Genomic DNA, 20,774 nt, shown 5'->3' with positions numbered 1-20,774 from the left:
ATTTTGGATTTGATTTTGGATACCGTAAGTTCATATATTTTCATTTTTACAGATTTTGTCATGGGAAATAAATTATTTGTTATATTTTGCAAAGCTTGTTGTTTTCACTCTTTCTTGTGTTACTGTTTATTAGAGCATACACATTTGACATAATATTACTGACTCGTAACAGTATGCACATGATATTCTACCAATATTATTATGATATGTGTGAGAGTATATCCATGGCATACACACAAATCTGCTCAAATAATACATCATGCACAGTAGGTTGTAAATGTACTTATGATATATTGCACATTAGTAAATATAAATTATTTAATCTCGTTTCTGAAAACGTTTTGGAGCCTTGTGTGGCATTGAGGAAAATAAGTTTCTGGTTTCTGCCATTAATAAATAACATAAAGTGTCACTCCATAATCATTAGGCTACTAAAATATTTTATTATAGAATGCATAATATTATAGTGAAAATGTATTTGTGGAGGGAAAATGTGAATGGCCAAAGAGGCGATACCAGTTTTACAGCAACAGAAGTTATATTATGTTTAAAACTTTCTTTTCCAGTTAGGGAATACATCTGCCCTTATGTATGCTATTCAAACTAAAAAGTATATATTTAGACCCATTTCCTTCTTCTCGCTCCTTATAGTCCTTGTTTGGTACCTCTCTGTGCCGAACGAAGAGATAGATAATTTGGCAAAGGGTCCATTTGAATTCTTTACTTTCGAGGTAGGTAATAATTACAAGTTATCCAGATCATGCGCATGATCTGTATTCGTTTTATGTGGCAACATATATGACAAAGATTGTTCATTCGATACAGATATTGCCTCATTAAATAAACAACTAACTTAGCATAGTGTTTCTTTTAATTTAGATCAGCAACGAAGTCCTAAGTATGGAGTCCGGATATGAGAGTAAAGGGGTATACGGCAGAACTTTTTTCCAGCTACGGTATAACGTAATTACGGACGTGGCCTAAATTTATGGGTGGACATGTTCCACACATTATTGGTCTTTTGTACTCGTTACTAATTATCCTCAAATATAGCACAATAATATACCGATTGAGTCTCAGACATACATCAATATAATTTAACAGACACTTGCTTTGCAATCATATGTATAAGTGCAAAAATGCAATAAATATTGGCCTTTGTTTGAATATTGCTTGGTGATCTTTAAATGCTAAATTTGATGGATTATCATATGTCACCACTGCAGCCGTCATATAAAGTTTACATACGACGAATGCGTCGAAGTGCAGTATTGTTGGATGTCAGAAGACAGTCCTTCTGTTATTCTTTCCATTATATTGTATATGAGGTCTACAGGGTTCTTTATTTATCTTTCTGTGGGTTTTCTACATCCGTGTTAGATCAAATATTATATTTTATTAACCTTTCTAGAATCCTTTATCAACCTGTCTTGAGTCCCATACAATTAACCTAACCAAGGCAAAGCTTTGTCTGAACTTCGACATCTATCAGTTTGATACAACTGATGTGTTCATGGGCATGAACTCCCTTCGGTACACTAATCCATACACGATGGCAATGGTAGAAGGTTCCTGCGAGAGACTGATATCTCCGTGATCCAAAATAATTATCGAAATTTTTTACAACAATATCTGAAAAAGATATCATATTTATTACATCACACAATCATAGGTGAATATCATGGCCCTCTAATCACAACGGCACTTTGTATGCCTCATCTCATCTCCCCCTCCTCCTCTCTCTCTCTCACACATAATCACACAGACATACAGAGCTTAAATAAAATAATGTTGATATGTATTATTTAACACCTCATTTTGCAAAGGTAGTATGTTTACAGGTCAAATGATACTGCCGAAAATGAAGACTAAGAATATTTTACCACAAGTTCAAAAACTTCGTTCAAGCAATTAAGAATTCTTTAGTAGCGACGACACAATGAAATGTGCGTGGTGCTGGATATCGGTAACGGTTTGCAATCTGCAAATTACAATGGTAGTTTAGACCTGTTTAGTGATATCAGACCTCAAGTGGACATTCTTCCTGGAAACCAACACTACTGGGTCGGGAATGACTAAGTTTACCGTAATGTACGGTATTTATCTTTCAAGTGATATAGATTACATATGTCTGTGGTCAGGTCAAACATGTGTTGATTTGTTGAGTGTCGATTACATTGTCATATTGCAAGTATGTAATCCTTGGATACTAGCACTTGCTACAGCTCATCTCACTGGTCCAACTTAGAGCCCTTGAAAATTTTGAAATGTGTGTATATCATCCTGAATAACTTATTAACAAGATATGTTCATGGCAACCACCTAAACGTGTACTGTACACCGTACGAATATAACAGGGGATTGGGCAGAAAACTGCCTTTATTGTACATGTTCCTTTGAATAGTATTTCACCTGAAACTGGATAATATGAGCAGTATTACCGAGCATTGGATTGCCTTGATATTACTCAGACTGCTTCACTGTAGTTAGTCTGATAGTGACGACAGTTAGACAGCTTCAGCCTCAAGAGAACACCGCCGCTGTAGGGACTACTTTTAGTTAGTTCGCTAATTATTCGTACTTATCATGCTACTAACTGGTTTGAGAGGATCAAAATCTAACATAAAATATCCCTTAGCTGGCATTGCGTTATCTCTAACAGATTTAAATAATGATAGTGGTGGCACTGATTGTGACGACAAAAATAACTATTCAATAATATTTAATTTGTAATGGTCCATGGTAATGAGGTTATGACCTCCTAAGCGGCCATGATAGATCGGTTCACTAATATGATTTTATGTCGTTTTAAATGTATATATGTATGTACGTCTGTGGGTGTTTGACTATACGTGAGGAAATCAATTTTCGTAGTTCATAATAGTATTCACATAATGTTGACATTTCACATTACAAATGTTTTTAAGTTATAGCATCGTTATTAATATATAATTATTAAACGGTCAAATTTAATTGTATATTTTTCTTGAATAAATGTAACTATCAGAGTTATGAAACGACCCACTCAAGACGCAGAAACAATTGAGTAATCACACAGGTTAAATAAATAGCAGAACAAGTGATGATGATTAACAGAGTTGAAAATGGATGATTTACTTGAGTGTTTTATTTTACGGTTTAAATGCCAAATTTTGATAGGAAATAAGCGAAAGTAAAAAACGTATCTTGACAGAACTAAATATTTGCCATTGTACACTAATAAACACCAGCCGCTGTGAGAAAATAAAATGTATTTACTTTAATTCATTCAAGAATGAAGACCGCAGTTTGTACATGGGTCTTCGTCGTACGTTTAATTGCAGCTAAACCCGCTAATGGTGGATTGTCTCCAATGGCATTCAGCCCCTTGCACGCTCTGTATCTAACTATCTATGTCTTACTACATGTATTTATGCAGGTAGGTTCGTTTGTATGCCTATTATTTTGCAATTATGTATAGAACAAAAAAAGAAGATTACAAATGATTACACTAAATAAAAAACTCACAGTATATGCAATTTCTTTTTCGTTCTGGGCATCATACAGAATGATATTTGTTTCTAGTGGAGATAATCAGCAATACATTTTTGGTAAAGATCAAATTCATTCTCAATGTAAGTTATTTCAATATATATTCTCCGAGAGTGTTTCAGTTTTACCTGCAGTATATATTCGGGAAATGTTCAGTTTCATTTTGTTTTGTGATGGTCTCTGTAATAATAGTGTGTTCGCGTCATTTGCCTACTCGTGTTACGCCTGTAGGTTATTACTCATCTGACACTGAAGGCATTATCATGATATAGTCAGTATCATGATAGGAACAGATATAACATATGTCTCTGACCAATAATTATCATCAGGTTGGAAAATGCTGGGTACGTATTCTTCCAAAATAAAATATATTCAAGGAGTTAACAGTATATATGGGCATCGTTCTTTATTTACACGTTAAAGTAATAACACAAATACTTGAAATATCTTTATGTACCTCTACTCGAGATAAAAATGTTCTTTATTTCCAAGGGATATTAAAGTGTCTGAACTAGGGACATAAAACTGTTTTGCATCAAGGATTCCAAATCAGATATAATTACGCATGCAAGCCTTTCTTGTCTGTACTTCAAGCCTCACATAATCAAAACTGGTAGGTAATGTAGTTTGGGTATAATCTACATATTCTCCCACATTTACAAACACACTCTTAATCGTCTACAAGAATCAAGTCATAGGTTTATAGATTGTGTATTATTGTTTCATTCATGGAACATACATCTTAACGAGTTGCCTTTCGATTATCGCAAGATGAGTTCGATGGAATATAATTAATGGAGATTTTTTTTATAAAAAAAAGATTATCGTATCATTTAATAAGAATATTAATCTTCTTCTCTAATATAAAGTTCAGAAAAACAAAAATCATCCTTTAAACCCGTCTCTCCTTCACCAACTTTGTGTTTTCATGTACATTGTACACGTGTGATGAAAATCATAATATTTATCAGCTATGAAAAAAGAGTTAGTTTTTAAATACCTAACCTGGAGTACCGAGAAATAAACAAGATCAGAAAAAACTTGAGCAAAGCAAAAGAAAATTGAATTCGACAAAAGTGCACAGAAATGGGAACAGTCTGATAAAGAATAACAGCAAAAAGGCGTTCCAAATTGTGAACGACCTCACCAGACAGAAACAACCAAGAGTCAGTACCATTCAAGACAAAAATGAAAAATACCTCACAGAAGCGAGTGACATTGCAGAAAGATGGACTAAGGATTGCAAAGAACTCTATAACCATCAGTCCACAGGAGACCCAGAGGTGCTTGAAGTTTCAAACTCCTCAAATGATGATGACTTCCGCATTCTAAAAGAAGAGGTGGAGTCAGCAATAAGAGCACTGAAGAATGGGAAGGCAGCTCGAGTACACAACATCCCAGCTGAACTTATCAAGAAGGGGGGAGAATCAGTGAAAGAGCTACTAACAAAAATCTGTAACAAGATCTGGCAGACAGGTGAATGGCCAACACAATGGACCCACTCACTGATTATAACACTTCCCAAAAAATGCAATCTCCAGCTGTGCCCAAATTACAGAACTATCAGTTTGATCAGCCATGCTAGTAAGGTAATGCTGAAGATCATCTTGAACAGACTGAAACCACAAGCAGAAGAAATAATCGCTGAAGAACAGGCCGAGTTCCGGAGTGGAAGAAGTACAACAGAACAAATATTCAATCTCAGGGTTCTGTGCGAGAAATATTCGCAACACCAACAAGACATCTATCATGTGTTCATAGATTTCAAAAAGGCCTTTGACGGAGTGTGGCATGAGGCATTGTGGGCCACAATGAAAAAGTATAACATGGGTCAAACGTTAACCAATACCACCAAGCAGCTGTACGCCAAGGCTACCAGTGCAGTAATTGCCCAAGGTTCTGTGGGGGACTGATGCCAGACAACAGTGGGAGTGCGTCAAGGTTGTCTCGTGTCACCCACGCTTTTCAACATCTACTTAGAGTGCATCATGAGTGAAGCCCTGGAAAACCACTGTGGGACAGTCAGCATTGGAGGGCGTATTATCACCAACCTCTGCTTTGCAGACGACATTGATGGGCTGGCAGGCAGTGGAATCTAGCTTGCCACCTTAGTGAAGAACCTGGATGAAACATCTTCCAGATTTTACATGGAGATAAGCACTGAGAAGACAAAGCTGATGAAAAATAGTGGCAAACAAATCTCAGCCAAGTTTAAAGTCAGAGGACATGAACTGGAAACAGTGAGCCAGTTCAAATATCTTGGTTCCATAATCACTGAAGAAGGATCAAGAGCAGACATTTTGTCAAGAGCAACACAAACAATGGCAGCTATGTCAAAGCTAAGACACAACTGGAGAGACAAGAATGTCTGTCTGAAAACTAAAATCAGACTATTGCGAGATTTAGTCATCTCAGTCTTTTTGTACTCATGTGAGGCATGGACCCTGACAGCAGAATTACAACGAATAATCCAGTCACTTGAAATGAGATGCTACAGAACCATCCTTGGCATCTCTTACATGGACCACATCACAAATGAAGAAGTGCGTACCACGATCAGGCGCGAAGTAAGCCAATATGAGGACGTCCTCACCACCGTCAAAAAGGGAAAGCTGAAATGGTATGACCATGTCACTAGAGCCAATAGTCTATCCACCACAGTCCTGCAGGACAGCGTCCAGGGTGGCAGAAGGAGAGGTAGACAGAGAAAAAAGTGGACTGACAACATCATAGAATGGACCAGGAAAAGTTTTGCGGAGACACAGGCATAGGCACATGATCGAGATAAGTGGAGGGAACTGGTCAGATGTTCAGCAGCACACTGCCTCGACGATTACACTAGGTCATGAGACTGATGATGATGATGATGAACCCGATCAGCATTTTGACATATTAGACCGTGTACGACCAGAACAGCTGTTGGAGTGAGAAGACACTTATGGTTTCAAATCTCTTACAAGATTTCTGCAATGAATACAACGCATCAAACCGATATAGGTCAAATAACTCGGGTAAAATAAAAAATGTTAAAAAAATAAAATTAAAATGCCCAAATTATTATAACATTCTATTTATGAATTTACCTCTAAGGCATATACTGTCACTCATATTACGTATTTCTTCCTAAACACGTATACATATTTTTGTCTTTCCAGCATTTTGGGGAGAAATTATGGGAGCAGCTACAGCTGATGTTGCTGCACCTGTCTCTTTACCAATGATTGGTTTCACTGGCGCCGATATTTCAGCAGGTTCAATAAGTGCCTCAATGATTGCGTCATATGGAGGTTACTGAGGGCTTAGTCGTGGCCGTGGCGCAGTCCGTAGGGGCGACAGGGTCGCATCCAAAAGTATTGGAGCTGAGGGGGCGAAGATTGGATGATTTATTGAGAAAACAATTGAGAGACATAGTAGAGCCTCATTGGAGACGCATCAAATACCAGTACTAACACAAGTCCAAATTTATGTCATATTGTTGCGGTATCCCATTTAAAAATCATGTACTTGCTGTTTATACTATATCACATTGAAATTGTTATATCTTCACTTGGGAACACTAAATGATCCGTTACCACAACGATAGCTATACAAGATAAGCAAATTAGCTAATTTGCATATTGAAAGAAGCACATTTACATTAAAAACATCTGACCCACTGCATTGTCGTCTCTACATATATAGTATTACTGTGTTAATATGTATGAAAGCAACTCGAATGAAAAAAGAATACAAGCACTTCTATAACACGACAGCCTCTCGTACTACTACCATGCCAACTAATCAGAAGTATCGGAGAAAATGGTGAATCATTCTCTGGTTTTGTAATTTGTCAACATGTTAACCTAAACCATGTAAACTAATATATCTAAGACAATGAGAACTGTTACTCTAAGATAATACATTTTTTTAATAAATGTTTCTGGAGAACTTAAATAACTGTAATAAACATGTATAACATAAAATTAAGAAATTTCAATAGCAAACATGTTTGTTTCTGAATATCTATGTGTGAACAAAGTTTTGCATAGATTCATACTGTATTTTGTTTTCTTGTATTTATTCATTTGCACACATATTCCAACGCATACAATATCGATACACATTGTTAGTTTTAGTAAATGACACATCTTTCCCGTCGATACCTTAAAAACAAATGGAATACATTAAGACATTGCACATCTATATTTGCGACTTTATCACCTCTCCCTCTCACATTTTAGGCGTCGATGTCCTCCCTGACTCAATAAAAGGGGGCTGTTTTCTATATCTTTTAGGAAGTAGTTTGCGTGGTTGATGCAGAGTCTCTAATTGCTATGGTACACGTCTACAAACAATACACACTGTAATTCCATCAAGACTGATTATATGTTTCGACCTATCTGGGTCAATTTAAAACTAATCAAACCTCTGTAAACTTCTAGTGCTCAAAGGGTTATTATTGCAAGTTCTATTTTACAATCATAACAGTATTAAATAAAGTTTGCGGAATAACCTCGTGTGCTACAGCTGTTATTTTATAAGAAGAATGTATTTGCCATGTTAGTCCAACCTTGATCCAAACTTTACCATCTTGTGCTATATATTTAGATAGTTATATGTGTTCATTAAAAATATGTTCCTTGCATAAATCTTAGCTCAAATGTGAAAACACTGGTGTGGTCTTATTTAAAAGGATTTGCCGTTCTGGTTAAATATTTCTAACTGATAATCGGTTTCCACAATTCTGAATTTACTTTTAAATTCAAAGCTAAAAATCATTATAACTTTTATGACATATTTACAGTTGAAGTGAATGTACGAGGAAGGAGAAGCAAGGACGCGTTAATGGGGGTTGGTTTTACTTTCTAATTTTCTATTAATGATATACAAACTAATCAAAACAAAGCAATATCCTTAAGTACATCTCAATCAGGATTATTTTGTTGCACTACATTACACATCACATCACGATATTCATTTCCTGAATGAAACTATGAAACACATCTGATTCTCTAGCGAAGATTCAGAATGTTATTCTTAATGTATCGACATAACTTATTTTATTACCTCAACCACCACTCCTGCCAGGCCTTACTATGTGAAGCACAACGGAGGAAAACTTGCATTCTTATTTATTGTAGCATTCATATCCTCGTTGCAAACAAAATCTTATGAATCCTAGTTCAGACACTATTAAATATATTAGCTATTTCTCCATAAAGGTTTGGCAAGCCCTTTTAAGTTACTGTTATTTTTAAATCAAGAATATTACCAATAAATATTGATAACGCCATAATTATATTTTATATTGAACAAATATGTATTGGGCATCAGGAACTGCACGATTACGATGCGCACGAAATGCATATTAATTGTTGCTAACTTTCTTTATCTTCGTGCAGTAACATTAACACAATTATCAATGCCGTACTGGTCATATGAGCACTACTTGATCACTGGGCGACGAATATGTAAATGAAGCAAACGCACCATTATAATGGAGACCATCAAAACGTACAAAATCAAACGGGTTATTGAGAAATAAAATAACGAAATATATAACCAGGGAACAGTTAAGATTAATGTGCTTATCGTTTTACTGAAAATAAAGCGTTAATTATCTTCCTGAAGTAAATCGTGTTATATAATTCCCAAACGAAGAAACAGTTGTATATGTGTTTTCCTTGTTTAATGCCATTGTATGTATTATATTTCTTTCATTTGTCTGCTTTTCTTAGAAAATGTCCTTTAATTTCCTTTAAAGATGTGTATAATGTAAAAGGCTTTACAGTATGTATTTTATTTAAATCGAGGTGCCTTTAATGAGATGTATCGATAGATCGGTAGAGCGATTACTACATACATACACACATACAGACATAGATACGCACGTACGTGCATGAAAGTATGCATTGCACAGATGCATCAACGGACAGTTAGATAATAGACAATTTACGGGAATTTCATGTTAAACTTCATGTACTGAAAATACAGTTAAAACGATTTTCAACTCTCTTAAAATACTGAATATGTTTCTAATGATTCTTATTCACTTTTCATTGTGACGCTAAGGTTCAGCCACTCTGTCAGAAATCTACCATGCACAATATGAAATATCGACCTGCGAACCAACATGTAGATTAACTAGCTATATAATGGGATTACCTGAGTTCTAGGCTTGATTTTTCTTGTACTACATGTTAGTTATATAAACTGATTGCGGAGATTTTTTTAACATGCCGAACAACCGATAAGGGGTTTGCCGAACCTATGCAGATTATGGGCACAACTATTATCTGCCTGTTAAATCATGCTTAGAATTTTTGCATACTACAGAAGACCCAAATTCACCAATGAGGAGCAATTTGACATATAAAAGTGGAAGAAAAAATGATCTAAGAACAACAACTCTATTGGCCTATTTTGCAGAGAAATATCTCAAACTTAAATTGTAAATATTTCAACAACACCAATTGACCCATATTTTGTTGATGTTTACTCACAATATGGTCTTATTACCTTAATTCTCAAGCAAACTACATACGTTACAAGAGATCTCGTATTTTAAAGTATATTTTATGATTTACAAATACAATTCTACCGGGAAAAGGTTGAAAATTGTATAAATAGGTATTTTGAGATAATTTCACACAAATTTAATTCAAAAAGCTATTGCGTTTTTGCTATTATAAGTTATGAAATAAGACGGATAAATATTCATAAAGTAAAATGCATCTTTACCAAAATTTATCGTATCCTAAATTTCATTTAAATTGATAATAGTGAAAATGCAAAATATTATACACATTTCAAGTCATCAAAGTAATACCATCCTAACCATAACAGTTTCCGATTCAAAATATAAGCACCAAAGTTCAAAATGTGTATGCCTTTCCACTCACTCCAAACATATAGCGTATGTATCAGATACATGCGACAAGAGACTATTCATTACATTTACAATTGTTTTCACTCAGTCTTCTTGGTTCCCTTTTGTTCATGAAAATATGACATGAAATTATTACAAATATGTTTGATTAACCATATTAAACACGTACATTCGTGATTTTAGTATTTTTCCTGTATGTGACAGATGAACATCATCATTATTCACATGATCATTGATCTGATATAATCATTATGACTTATTTTATATTTTAAAGGAAGATAAAATGATTAAAATTTGTGTGCCAATTAAGTGAATTTACGAGTTTTAAAAATAAAACAAAATAACTAATGCATTTTATAAAATGTTTTTGTAACGAAAATGGCATCGTATGTGTCGTAGTGTAAAACATGGAAGTTCAAATAACTATTTTGACGCTTTTATTTCAGACAAACTGCATTGCATACAAGGAGTTTTCTTCTTACGAAATTCAGTGTTTTGGGGTCTGACAAAAGTTCCCAATATCTCCAACGTCTCGTTTACTTGGTGTTAATTCCTTAGGTGCTGTAAACAGTCTGAATTGTTTACTTAGTCGCTCAATTTTTTTCTTATTTTTTGTGTGTGTTGTCTTTATCTAATGTCTTAGGTTTGAAACATCCGGTTTCTAAATACCTACATTTTTATGGGAACGCGCAAGAGCCACACGCCTGATAATCTGCAAACCTTTCCTTTATTACTTTTAGTAATAAATGGCATCCTTACTATCAGGTGAACATTCTGCTCTTCATTTCTTGATACAATATCACTGTCATATCCACTGGTCTGTTCACTTATGCTTTCGTTGCTTTCTTCTCTTTTCTGAGCCGTGAAATTCAGTTTCTTAATTTATTTTGCATGTTTCTCTCCTCCCTTTTCTTCTTACTTACTTGTGACAATGGCACATAATATTGCCTTTGCCCAGCTCTCTCTCTCTCTCTCTTTGGAGGAACACCGGACCTTTATCCGTCTACCGTTCCCTGTAGGCCTTTTTTATTTCCTTTCTTGTTTTGGCCATTCTAAAATAAACAAGTGTTATGTCTATTTGATTTAATTTATATTTGTTTAATTGAATTGTGTGTAAGTTTTAAAAAATGTATTACATGTTAAAGTAATATATTTTTTTTATACTGAATTTGGCATTTTCCAGAAATTAGTTTGTTATGAAGCTGACCTAGTTCATGATCTTGATTCAGAAGCTAGTGAGTCAAGTAAATAACCGTCTATTTTTATCTTATTCTTGGAGTAAAATGATGTTTTTTTTTGTCAAGGTCGTACTGGGAATACGTGACTTTAGATGTAAACAGCCTCTATTTCGAAATTCTGGTTTTACTGGAATTGCGCAGTAGTCATGTTTAATACCGATGTTTATAGAGAATTTAGTCAGTTTGGGCTTGAAAACACTTGATATCAAGGTGTTCGTTTTGTTGTGACCAGTTTGTAGTTACATTAAAATTTTTGTTCAAATTATTTGGATTCTAAAAGATTAATCCGTTTTCCTGGAAATACTTTAGTGCTAATACATAATTCTTGGAACAATGCATTTCTTTGAATTTTATTCGGAATTCAAAACACCGGAATATTGCACTAATACAGGGGTGTCAAACTCAATCGCTCAGCGGGCCAAAACTCAAATCACACGTAAGGTTGCGGGCCGAACAGGATAAACATTCAATAAGCGGAAAATTAAACCTTTTTTAAACATTAATATAAATTAAAACAGAAAAAAGTTTTAATAATAAAAACTCATTGGCATACCCATTTTCGCTCTTATGCCAATTTGTCAGAGCTGGATGTTTGGCAAGGCTGCTAATTAGGGAATTTGATTTGCACTTTATATCGCAGGGCCATTAAAAATATTTTTGCCTAAAATTCTCTCTCGAGCCGGATATAATTGTACGCCGGGCCTGATGTGGCCCGCGGGCCATGAGTTTGACACATGTGCTGACTAATATGACCCAGTTTGTATTATATTATAACTGATAGTGAAAGTAGAATGTGATTTCCATAATCAGTTTTGAAACATGTCTTCCATTCGGATACTACTACCAGAGTATTACTTCCCAGTATCAGAATACTGTAAAATATTTAAATAGACGCCTCATTATTTATTTACCACCACTGACTCTATGTGATCTCACCTATGTTATAAATGCGTGGTGTGCATGCACTGTAAGTTTTGCTTTATTTTGGATTAACAAGTCTATCCGTTGGTAAAGCGGGTTCGGCCTTTATCTCTACAATTGTTTGAATCATCAAACTATAATATATAAACGACTATTTTACTAGGTCCACACTTTGCTTCATCGCCTATAAGATCATAATGTAGACTTGTAGTGTGTACATGTCTACTGTTCAAACATATCTTGATCACATTATAGCTGTGCATACGACCGCAAATATATTTTACATACCTTTATGTTAACATTATTGGATTGTCCTTTGTTCACCTGAGATGTTGATGCATATATTATCAACGTGGGTGTGGGTTGCACTTGGTAGAGTCATAGTATCATCTCATGTTTCGTTCTGTAAATTGACAGTTAATTAGCTGAATCATTGCCTCAAAACTTTGTTTAATGACGCGAATCCAACCAAAATGCATTTTTAAAATATCATTACAAAATTGCTCTGACATTACCTGATTTGTATAAGTTATTTGGACCGTTATGTTGGGTGGGAAGGGCAGAGCACGCAAATTATTGAAATAGATCAAAACGATCACGCGAAGCAAGCAGTTTATCAATAGAACAGGCCAAATCAAATATGTAATGTTCTCTCTTATGTAGGCCATGCAAGTTGTGTGCAGTCCTGTATAATCGGCTCTCATATTGCATTTTTGAGTTACAAATTGTTTTGAATGGTTAAATGTAAGACGATAAAAAGCTACTTATAATTTTCATGCTGGTGGCTACATAGTTCGTTCCAAGGTCAATGAAATATGGATGATCCTGCGGAAAAAGAATATCTATATTATATTTCGGGACATGACTATTTTGAACTCTTTTTAATAAAAGAAACCCACATATAACTACCTACATATCTAGCACTAGATGGTAAAGGTTGGATCAAGATTGGACTAACATGGCAAATTCATTCTTCTTGTAAAATGACAAATCTAGCACACGAGGTTATTCCACAACCTTTATTTAATACTTTTATGATTATAAAATAGAACTTGCAATAATAACCCTTTTAGAACTGGACAGTTTACAGAGATTTGATTAGTTTTACATTAGCCCAGAGCGGGCAAAACATATAATCAGTCTTGACTGAGTTACAGTGTGTATTGTAGACTTGGATCATGGCAATTATGGACTCCGCATCAACCACGCAAAGTACTTCCGAAAACATATATAACATAGCCCCATTTTGTGGCGCCAGTTAGATCATCGTCGCCTAAAATGCGAAAGGAAGAGGTGAGAAAGAGGCAAATATAGATGTACAATGTCTTTATGTATTCCATTTCTTTTTGATTGTTTCGGCGAGAAAGATGTCAATTACTAAAACTAACAATGTGTATCGATATTGTATGCGTTGGAATATGTGTGCAAATAATTAAATGAAAGAAAACAAAATATAGTATGAATCTATGCAAAACTTTATTCACATATAGAGTTTCAGAAACAAACATGATTGCTATTGAAATTTCTGATATTTTGTATTTTGCGTGTTTATTAAAGATATTTGAGCTCTCCAAAAACATTTAATAAACAAAGTATTATCTTAGAGTAAAATCTCTCATTTTTTAAGCTATATTAGTTTACATGGTTTATGTTAACATAAAGACAAAATACAAAACCTGAGAATGATTGACCATTTTCTTCGATACTTATCATCAGGTGGCAACGTTGTGGTACGAGCGGCTGTCGGGTTATAGAAGTGTTTGTATTCTTTTTTCATTAGAGTTTGTTTTATAAATCTTAACACATTAATACTAGATATGTAAAGACGACAGTGCAGTGGGTCAGATGTGTTTTATGCAAATATGTTTCTTTCAATATGCAAATTCGATCACTTGCTTATCTTGTATTGTTATCGATGTGGTAACATATCAATACATGTTACCCAGTGAAGATATGAAATTTTGAATGTGATATAGTATAAACAGCAGGCAAATTATTTCTTAGTTGGGATACGGCTATAGCGTAGGTATTTGATGCGTTTCCAACGAGGCTCTACTCGTTTCTCAATTTTTTCTCAATATATCCTCCAATATTTGCCCCCACAGATGCCACAGCTCCAATACTTTTGGATGCAAACCCTGCCGCCCCAACGGACTGCGCCACGGCCACTACTGAGCCGGCCGTAACTGCACCTCCATACGATGCCATCATTGAGGCACCTATTGAACCTGCAGCAATACCAGCGCCAGTGAAACCAATCATTGGCAGTGCGACAGGGGCAGCAACAACAGCTATAACTCCTCCAATAATTTCTCCCCAAAATGCTGCAAAGACAAAATATTTATACGTGTTTTAGAAGAAATATGTAATATGAGTGTAAGTATATACCTTAGATGTAAATGCAGGAACAAAATGGTATAATAATTTGTGCATCTTAATTATATTTTACCGGAGTTATTTGACTTGATTCTCTATAAATGTTGTAATCATTGCAGAAAGCTTGTGAGAGACTTGAAACCATAAGTGTGTTCGCACTCTAACTGCTGTTCTGGTCGGACACGGTCTAATGTATCAAAATACTGATTGGGTTAGGCATTTTCAAACTAACAATTTTTATTCATTGCTGATAATTTTTATGATTTCATCACACGTGTACAGTGTACTTGAAAGTACAAAGTTGGCTAAGAAGGGGCGGGTTAAAAGGAAGTTCTTTTTATTAAAAAAAACTGTACGTTAGGGAAGAAATTATTATTAATATTAAATGAGATTAATATTAATTTTCTTTTAAATCTCCAGAAATAATATTTCATCAAACTCATCTTGCGGTAATCCAAAGACAGCTCGTGAAGATGTGTATTTCCTGAATGAAACTATAATACATATACTATCTACCTATGACCTGCTTCTTGAATAATACGAGTGTGCTTTTAAATGTGGGAGTATAGGCATCATCTAAAGTATACTCGAACTATATTATTTACCAGTTTTGATTATGTGAGTTTTGAAGTACAGACAAGAAAGGCTATCGTGCGTCATTATATCTGCTTTGAAATCCTTGATGCAAAACATTGGTATGTCCCTTGTTCAGACAACGTAATATCCTTTGGAAATAAAGAGCGCTTGGGTCTTGGGTAAAGGTACATGAAGATATTGCAAGTATATTTGGGTATTGCTTTAATGACTAAATAAAGAACGATGTCGATGTATACTGTTACCTCCTTGAATATATTTTATATGGGAAGAATACGTGTCCAACATTTTCCAACCTGATGTTCGCTATAGGTAAGACGCATGTATTATACCTGATGTTACCATGATAGTGACAATATCTGAATTGCACTGAGTGTCAGTTGAGCAATAACCTACAGTCGGACAACGATTAGCCAATGATGCGAACACACTATTATAACAGAGACCATCACAAAAACAAAATGAAACTGAAAATTTCCTGAACATATCCTGCAGTTTATAGGCACCCAATCTCGGAGCATATATATTAGGATAGCAATAAATAATAATGAGTTTGATTTTAACGAAAATAGACTGCTGATTATCTCCACTAGAAAACACATCATTCTGTTTGATGCCAAAATAATAAAACAATTGTATATACTTTGAGTTTTTTATTTAGTGTAATGATTTGTATCATTCTTCTTTTGTTTTATACATACTTGCATACTAATAGACATTCAAACGAACCTACTTGCATTGATGCATGTAGTCATATTTACAGATATATAGCGTGCAAGGGTCTGAGTGCCATTGGAGACAACCTACCATTAGCGGGATTAGCTGAAATTAAAAGTACGACGAAGACCCATGTACAAACTGCGGGCTTCATTCTGAAAGAAATTAAAGTAAATAGATTTAAATTCCGTCGATTTTCATTAGAGAAGAACTATAAAACCAATAGGCTAGTATAGAAAAACAAATGCTTATTAGAAAAATGCCCTTGTCATTTCAGTTTTACGGGTGAATATTGTTTAATAGATAGCAGTCGATTAAGTATTTCGAAATGATATACGCGTCATACATATTCGTTTGCTACCAATTTAAATCTGCAAGATTGTTCATTTAATCAACTGCACTAAACGTCTAAACAGGATGTGGAAAGTTTCTAGTATACGTTTATATCTGCGGTTTTAGCGTGAAAGTCAAAGTATCTGTATCTTATCTGTAAAGCTGTCGCGCTTTAACATAGCTACTTGTGCAGACTCCCCAACGGAACGAACGTGTCCAAAATGTAGCGACTGGCCAGAACATTCATATTCCCTGTATTTGATAAAAAGTGGGCAATCGTCCTGCAGTGGGATTTTGCAGTCATTTTAAAATGATATTGAGTAGATAGGTTCTATAACCGTGTTTAGCATAATAAAATCTCCCCTTGGATAATAGGTCACTTTACTAGTTACTGAATTAAAGCCCTTTCAAAATAATTCAGTCAATACACTTGGTCGATTTCTTCATGGATAATAGGTCACTTTACTAGTTACTGAATTAAATCCCTTTCAAAATAATTTAGTCTTTACACTTGGTCGATTTCTTCATGAAGTTCGATATATGTCACATTCAGCTGAGTTTTCGACATATTCTATTTTGTCGCTCAGCAGTGTACGCATATTTTAATGATATTGCGGTAATATATATAGAAGTTGTGGCAGTGGAAAGCAATTATTATTTTACGATCGAATATTGTTTTTCAAATTTGAATAGCCATATTACAGTTAGTGGTCCTTCCATGGACAGTTAACCTCTTAATAAAGTAAGATTTAATTAAACGTTTTCGGTATGATTTCTAAAGTACGGTATAGCTCAAATTATCTTACCAATAACTTAAATAGAGACAGTTAAGCCTGGTCACAAAAAGAAAGTTTCGTGGCATCTCAAAATGCAACGCAAGAATGTAATAGAATAGAAGAGTGTACAAGGGTTTAGAAGACAGTAATATTCTTTTCATCATTTGTAAACGTTTATGTCATGTATGCGTGAACAACGTTTTGAAAAAGATTTTACGGGAAATCACCTCATCATGTGTGCAATTTACTCAGCAAACATTCACACACATAAGCCATCTTGATACGGAAAGATCAGACATTACTAAAAGCTGACAATTGTATTTAATTACATGACTTATTTTGTTATATTCTAAAGCCATAAAGTCGTTGGTGAAATGGTTTAGGTAATCTGCAAATATCAACCGATTTTAAGCCTCCAATGGGGTTTATAAGATCTCCTGAAAAACAAGAATGTAGAAACTAGATAGTAAGAGTTAGAATAAGAAAACAAGAGCATTCATTTGTTTAAACGCCATTCGCATTAGTTGTATGTACACGATCAATATTGAGAGACAGGCTAGATTATTAAGTCCATTCTTTGAACAATCTTTCCGTGTCCTTTTATTGTATAAGTACCAGTTTTAAGTTTTGCACAGTTGCTATTACTTCCTAACTTCTGCAAAGCTAATGAAGGTAACTGAAGCCTTGAGTTGTCTTACAGAAATACCATCTACTGTTAAAACTTAAGGAAAGATAAAGCTTACCTCGTGAATAGCAGTCAAGCTAAAATGCCTCCACTACCTATGTGTCTGAAAACCACCCTCAACTAATGCACAATTAACTCTGCACTCAAATTGTATATAGGAATGGAGACTAGGATTATTTTGGAATCGTTGTGCTGCAACGTGGCACATTATTATTTACTCATACATGCGCAGACTCGAAGTTATTATCGATTTTCAAGTGTACAATGGCACCCAATACCTGTAATGATCACCGATCATTGCCTACAGCGTCATTGCAAACGGTATGCGGATCAGTACTAAATCTTTTGAGATGTGCCCATTGACTGTTAAATAATTTTGACACTGGTCTCAATATCACATACGTCACCCCGTAGTATTTTAAAGCAAATTCCATAACTGATGTTAATAAAAGGAACATATATAACTTAAGGTATTTTTTATTAAAACTTTCAATTGACATATTTCCAGTTTCAATATCCATGCACAATAACAATAATATGATATAAAAACTCTGTATTCAGTATTGGTGGACTTAGATATAACGTTTATTAGCAACATGTGCGAAGTATTACAAATATAACTTTACATTTAACATAATGAGCTCCATCGAAACATTTGTGTCTTTTTATTATCAGAGAAGAGAATCATCACGTTATCATCAAAATTATCTGATTCAATCAATCGACTATTGACTTTTATAAAATTTTAAAAATTATCTTACTCTTCTGTAATTTTCTTTTGCAAACAGAGATAAAGTTATATGGACCTCCCAAACCTGTATTGTGAACAAACAAAGATACATACGCACAAATGGTATTTAAAATATATAATATATCAGCGAATGTTTATAATAACTCAGTCTCGTATCAGATATGTGTTCAGTGGTCCCTAAATGAAAATCACATTACTTGATATGTATACTTAGTTTCTTAGTCTCCTACAATTTAACTTATTTATATTTGATCAATATCTACTTTTTATAAAACAATTCAAAAGAAAACGAATGAAAGTACATTTTCGTCTTGACATAAGAATGACATAAGCTATCCACAACTTAGCCCACACTGTTACAATCGTCGTAAAGAAATGTATACAAAGAGTCGAGTAGCATAAACATTTCTGGAAAGTCGTAAGATCATGGTAGGTAATCCTGATTGCGTTACCTAAATTGTGTAGCGTTTTTGCAGATTAAGATGCCACCTTATAGCATGTTGTTCGGTGATGTGTTCGCCGTCTAAATGGTATAGGGGATGGTGAGTGCCGGCAAGGCGATGGATCCGTAACCATTCACATGGCTTCAAATCTCCGTAGAGTAAATCTTGCAAAATACCTGACGGATTTGATAATATTATTTAATCTTATTTTTGTAAATATGTAAATGCCATCAAGGAATTTTATGAAGGATCCAGGGATAGCACTTTCCGCTTTGTTTGCTGTATACTGGCATTTTTCTAGTATAACTTCTACCTTGATTTATGTAGTAAGATGCTTCAGTGATATTGTGCTCAGATTAGAACTAATTACTGGATGGATATGACTGTGTGTATTCTCTGCGAGAAGGTATTATATGGTGATGTGTGCACAGTCAAACATTGCATGAGGGTTGGTGTTTGTAGGCAAGGCAAGGGACGCCGTAAACCGTGAACTTGGGTTTGAATTGACGTGTATATATATATATATATATATATATATATATATATATATATATATATATATATATATATATATATATATATATGTATATATGTGTGTGTGTGTGTGTGTGTGTGTGTCACCCTTAACAGGATCGATCCTTTGCCAGGTTAAGTAGAGAATAAAGAGGGCAGACTGTTTGCTATATTTCACGAACAAAAGGTTTCAAAATTAAGCTTAAATGGGCTAATCTTCTTCATTGATAATAATCAATCATTAGGTACGAACTTAAAGGATTAGTCCAAAATAATTTTGCTTTTGCATATAAAAATGATTACAGCTCACATGAAAGCTCATCAAACATTATAATTTACCGTGTCAGGACAAATAACTTTACCAAAACCATTGAATTTCGTTTCAGAGTATTTTACCAACGACACTTGTTAACTGCATTGTCAATACGAGATTCTAATGTGGATTAGCTTATGAATAGAAAATATTTGAAAAGAACGACATAGATTCAAGCAGTCTATTTGTTAAGATTCAAGTGCTTACTGTATTTGATAAGATAGCTACGTATACCTCCCATGGATTCTTTCATACACTAACATGCAACCTTTTACAGGATCGAACTGATATTGTTTCGCTCTGTTGCCAAAACGATATCGAATCATGGTGACAGAGTTACGTACAAACGACTCATATTTCCATTTAATATGGCAGAATACGTGTGTGTCGGAAGGCAAATGTGAATTACATGCCTAACGAGACATAGGTAATCACTTGCAAAAAGATCTCATTTTAATATGAATATTTTGCAGTTATAAGAAACAATATGTAAGTAAGAACTATCTCAAAAATGTTCATACACACAAATGAAGTGAATTGTTATATAACACAAATTTAAACATGCATAAAAGATCAAATACATTGGCAAACGCATTCTGAAATCAGTCTATTAAAAATGAATTCATGCCCTTTTGTCAAGGTTTTTTTTTTATCAGATATACCACCATCAATAATAATTTGTATCTGTATTGAATCAGTTGGGAATCACGTTCCG

General features: G+C 34.4%; 1 protein-coding gene across 1 annotated transcript; it reads right to left on the bottom strand.

Moving 5' to 3' along the window:
- Window positions 1–14,017: 14,017 nt before the first annotated feature.
- On the bottom strand, window positions 14,018–18,230 carry LOC149776253 (interferon alpha-inducible protein 27-like protein 1). The gene is made up of 3 exons (XM_089942300.1): window positions 18,098–18,230; window positions 16,336–16,400; window positions 14,018–14,882 (listed from the first exon to the last, which is right to left on the bottom strand). The coding sequence occupies exons 2-3, from the start codon at window positions 16,397–16,399 to the stop codon at window positions 14,611–14,613; spliced, it is 336 nt and encodes a 111-aa protein (XP_089798426.1). The 5' UTR covers window position 16,400; window positions 18,098–18,230; the 3' UTR covers window positions 14,018–14,610.
- Window positions 18,231–20,774: the final 2,544 nt, after the last annotated feature.

This window comes from Sinohyriopsis cumingii, chromosome 18 (genome assembly GCF_028554795.1).
Source record: "Sinohyriopsis cumingii isolate HCF-2022 chromosome 18, ASM2855479v2, whole genome shotgun sequence".
NCBI lineage: Eukaryota > Metazoa > Mollusca > Bivalvia > Unionida > Unionidae > Sinohyriopsis > Sinohyriopsis cumingii.
The sequence above is the reverse complement of the archived record's forward strand: the minus strand, read 5'-3'. Positions and strand labels throughout refer to the sequence as shown.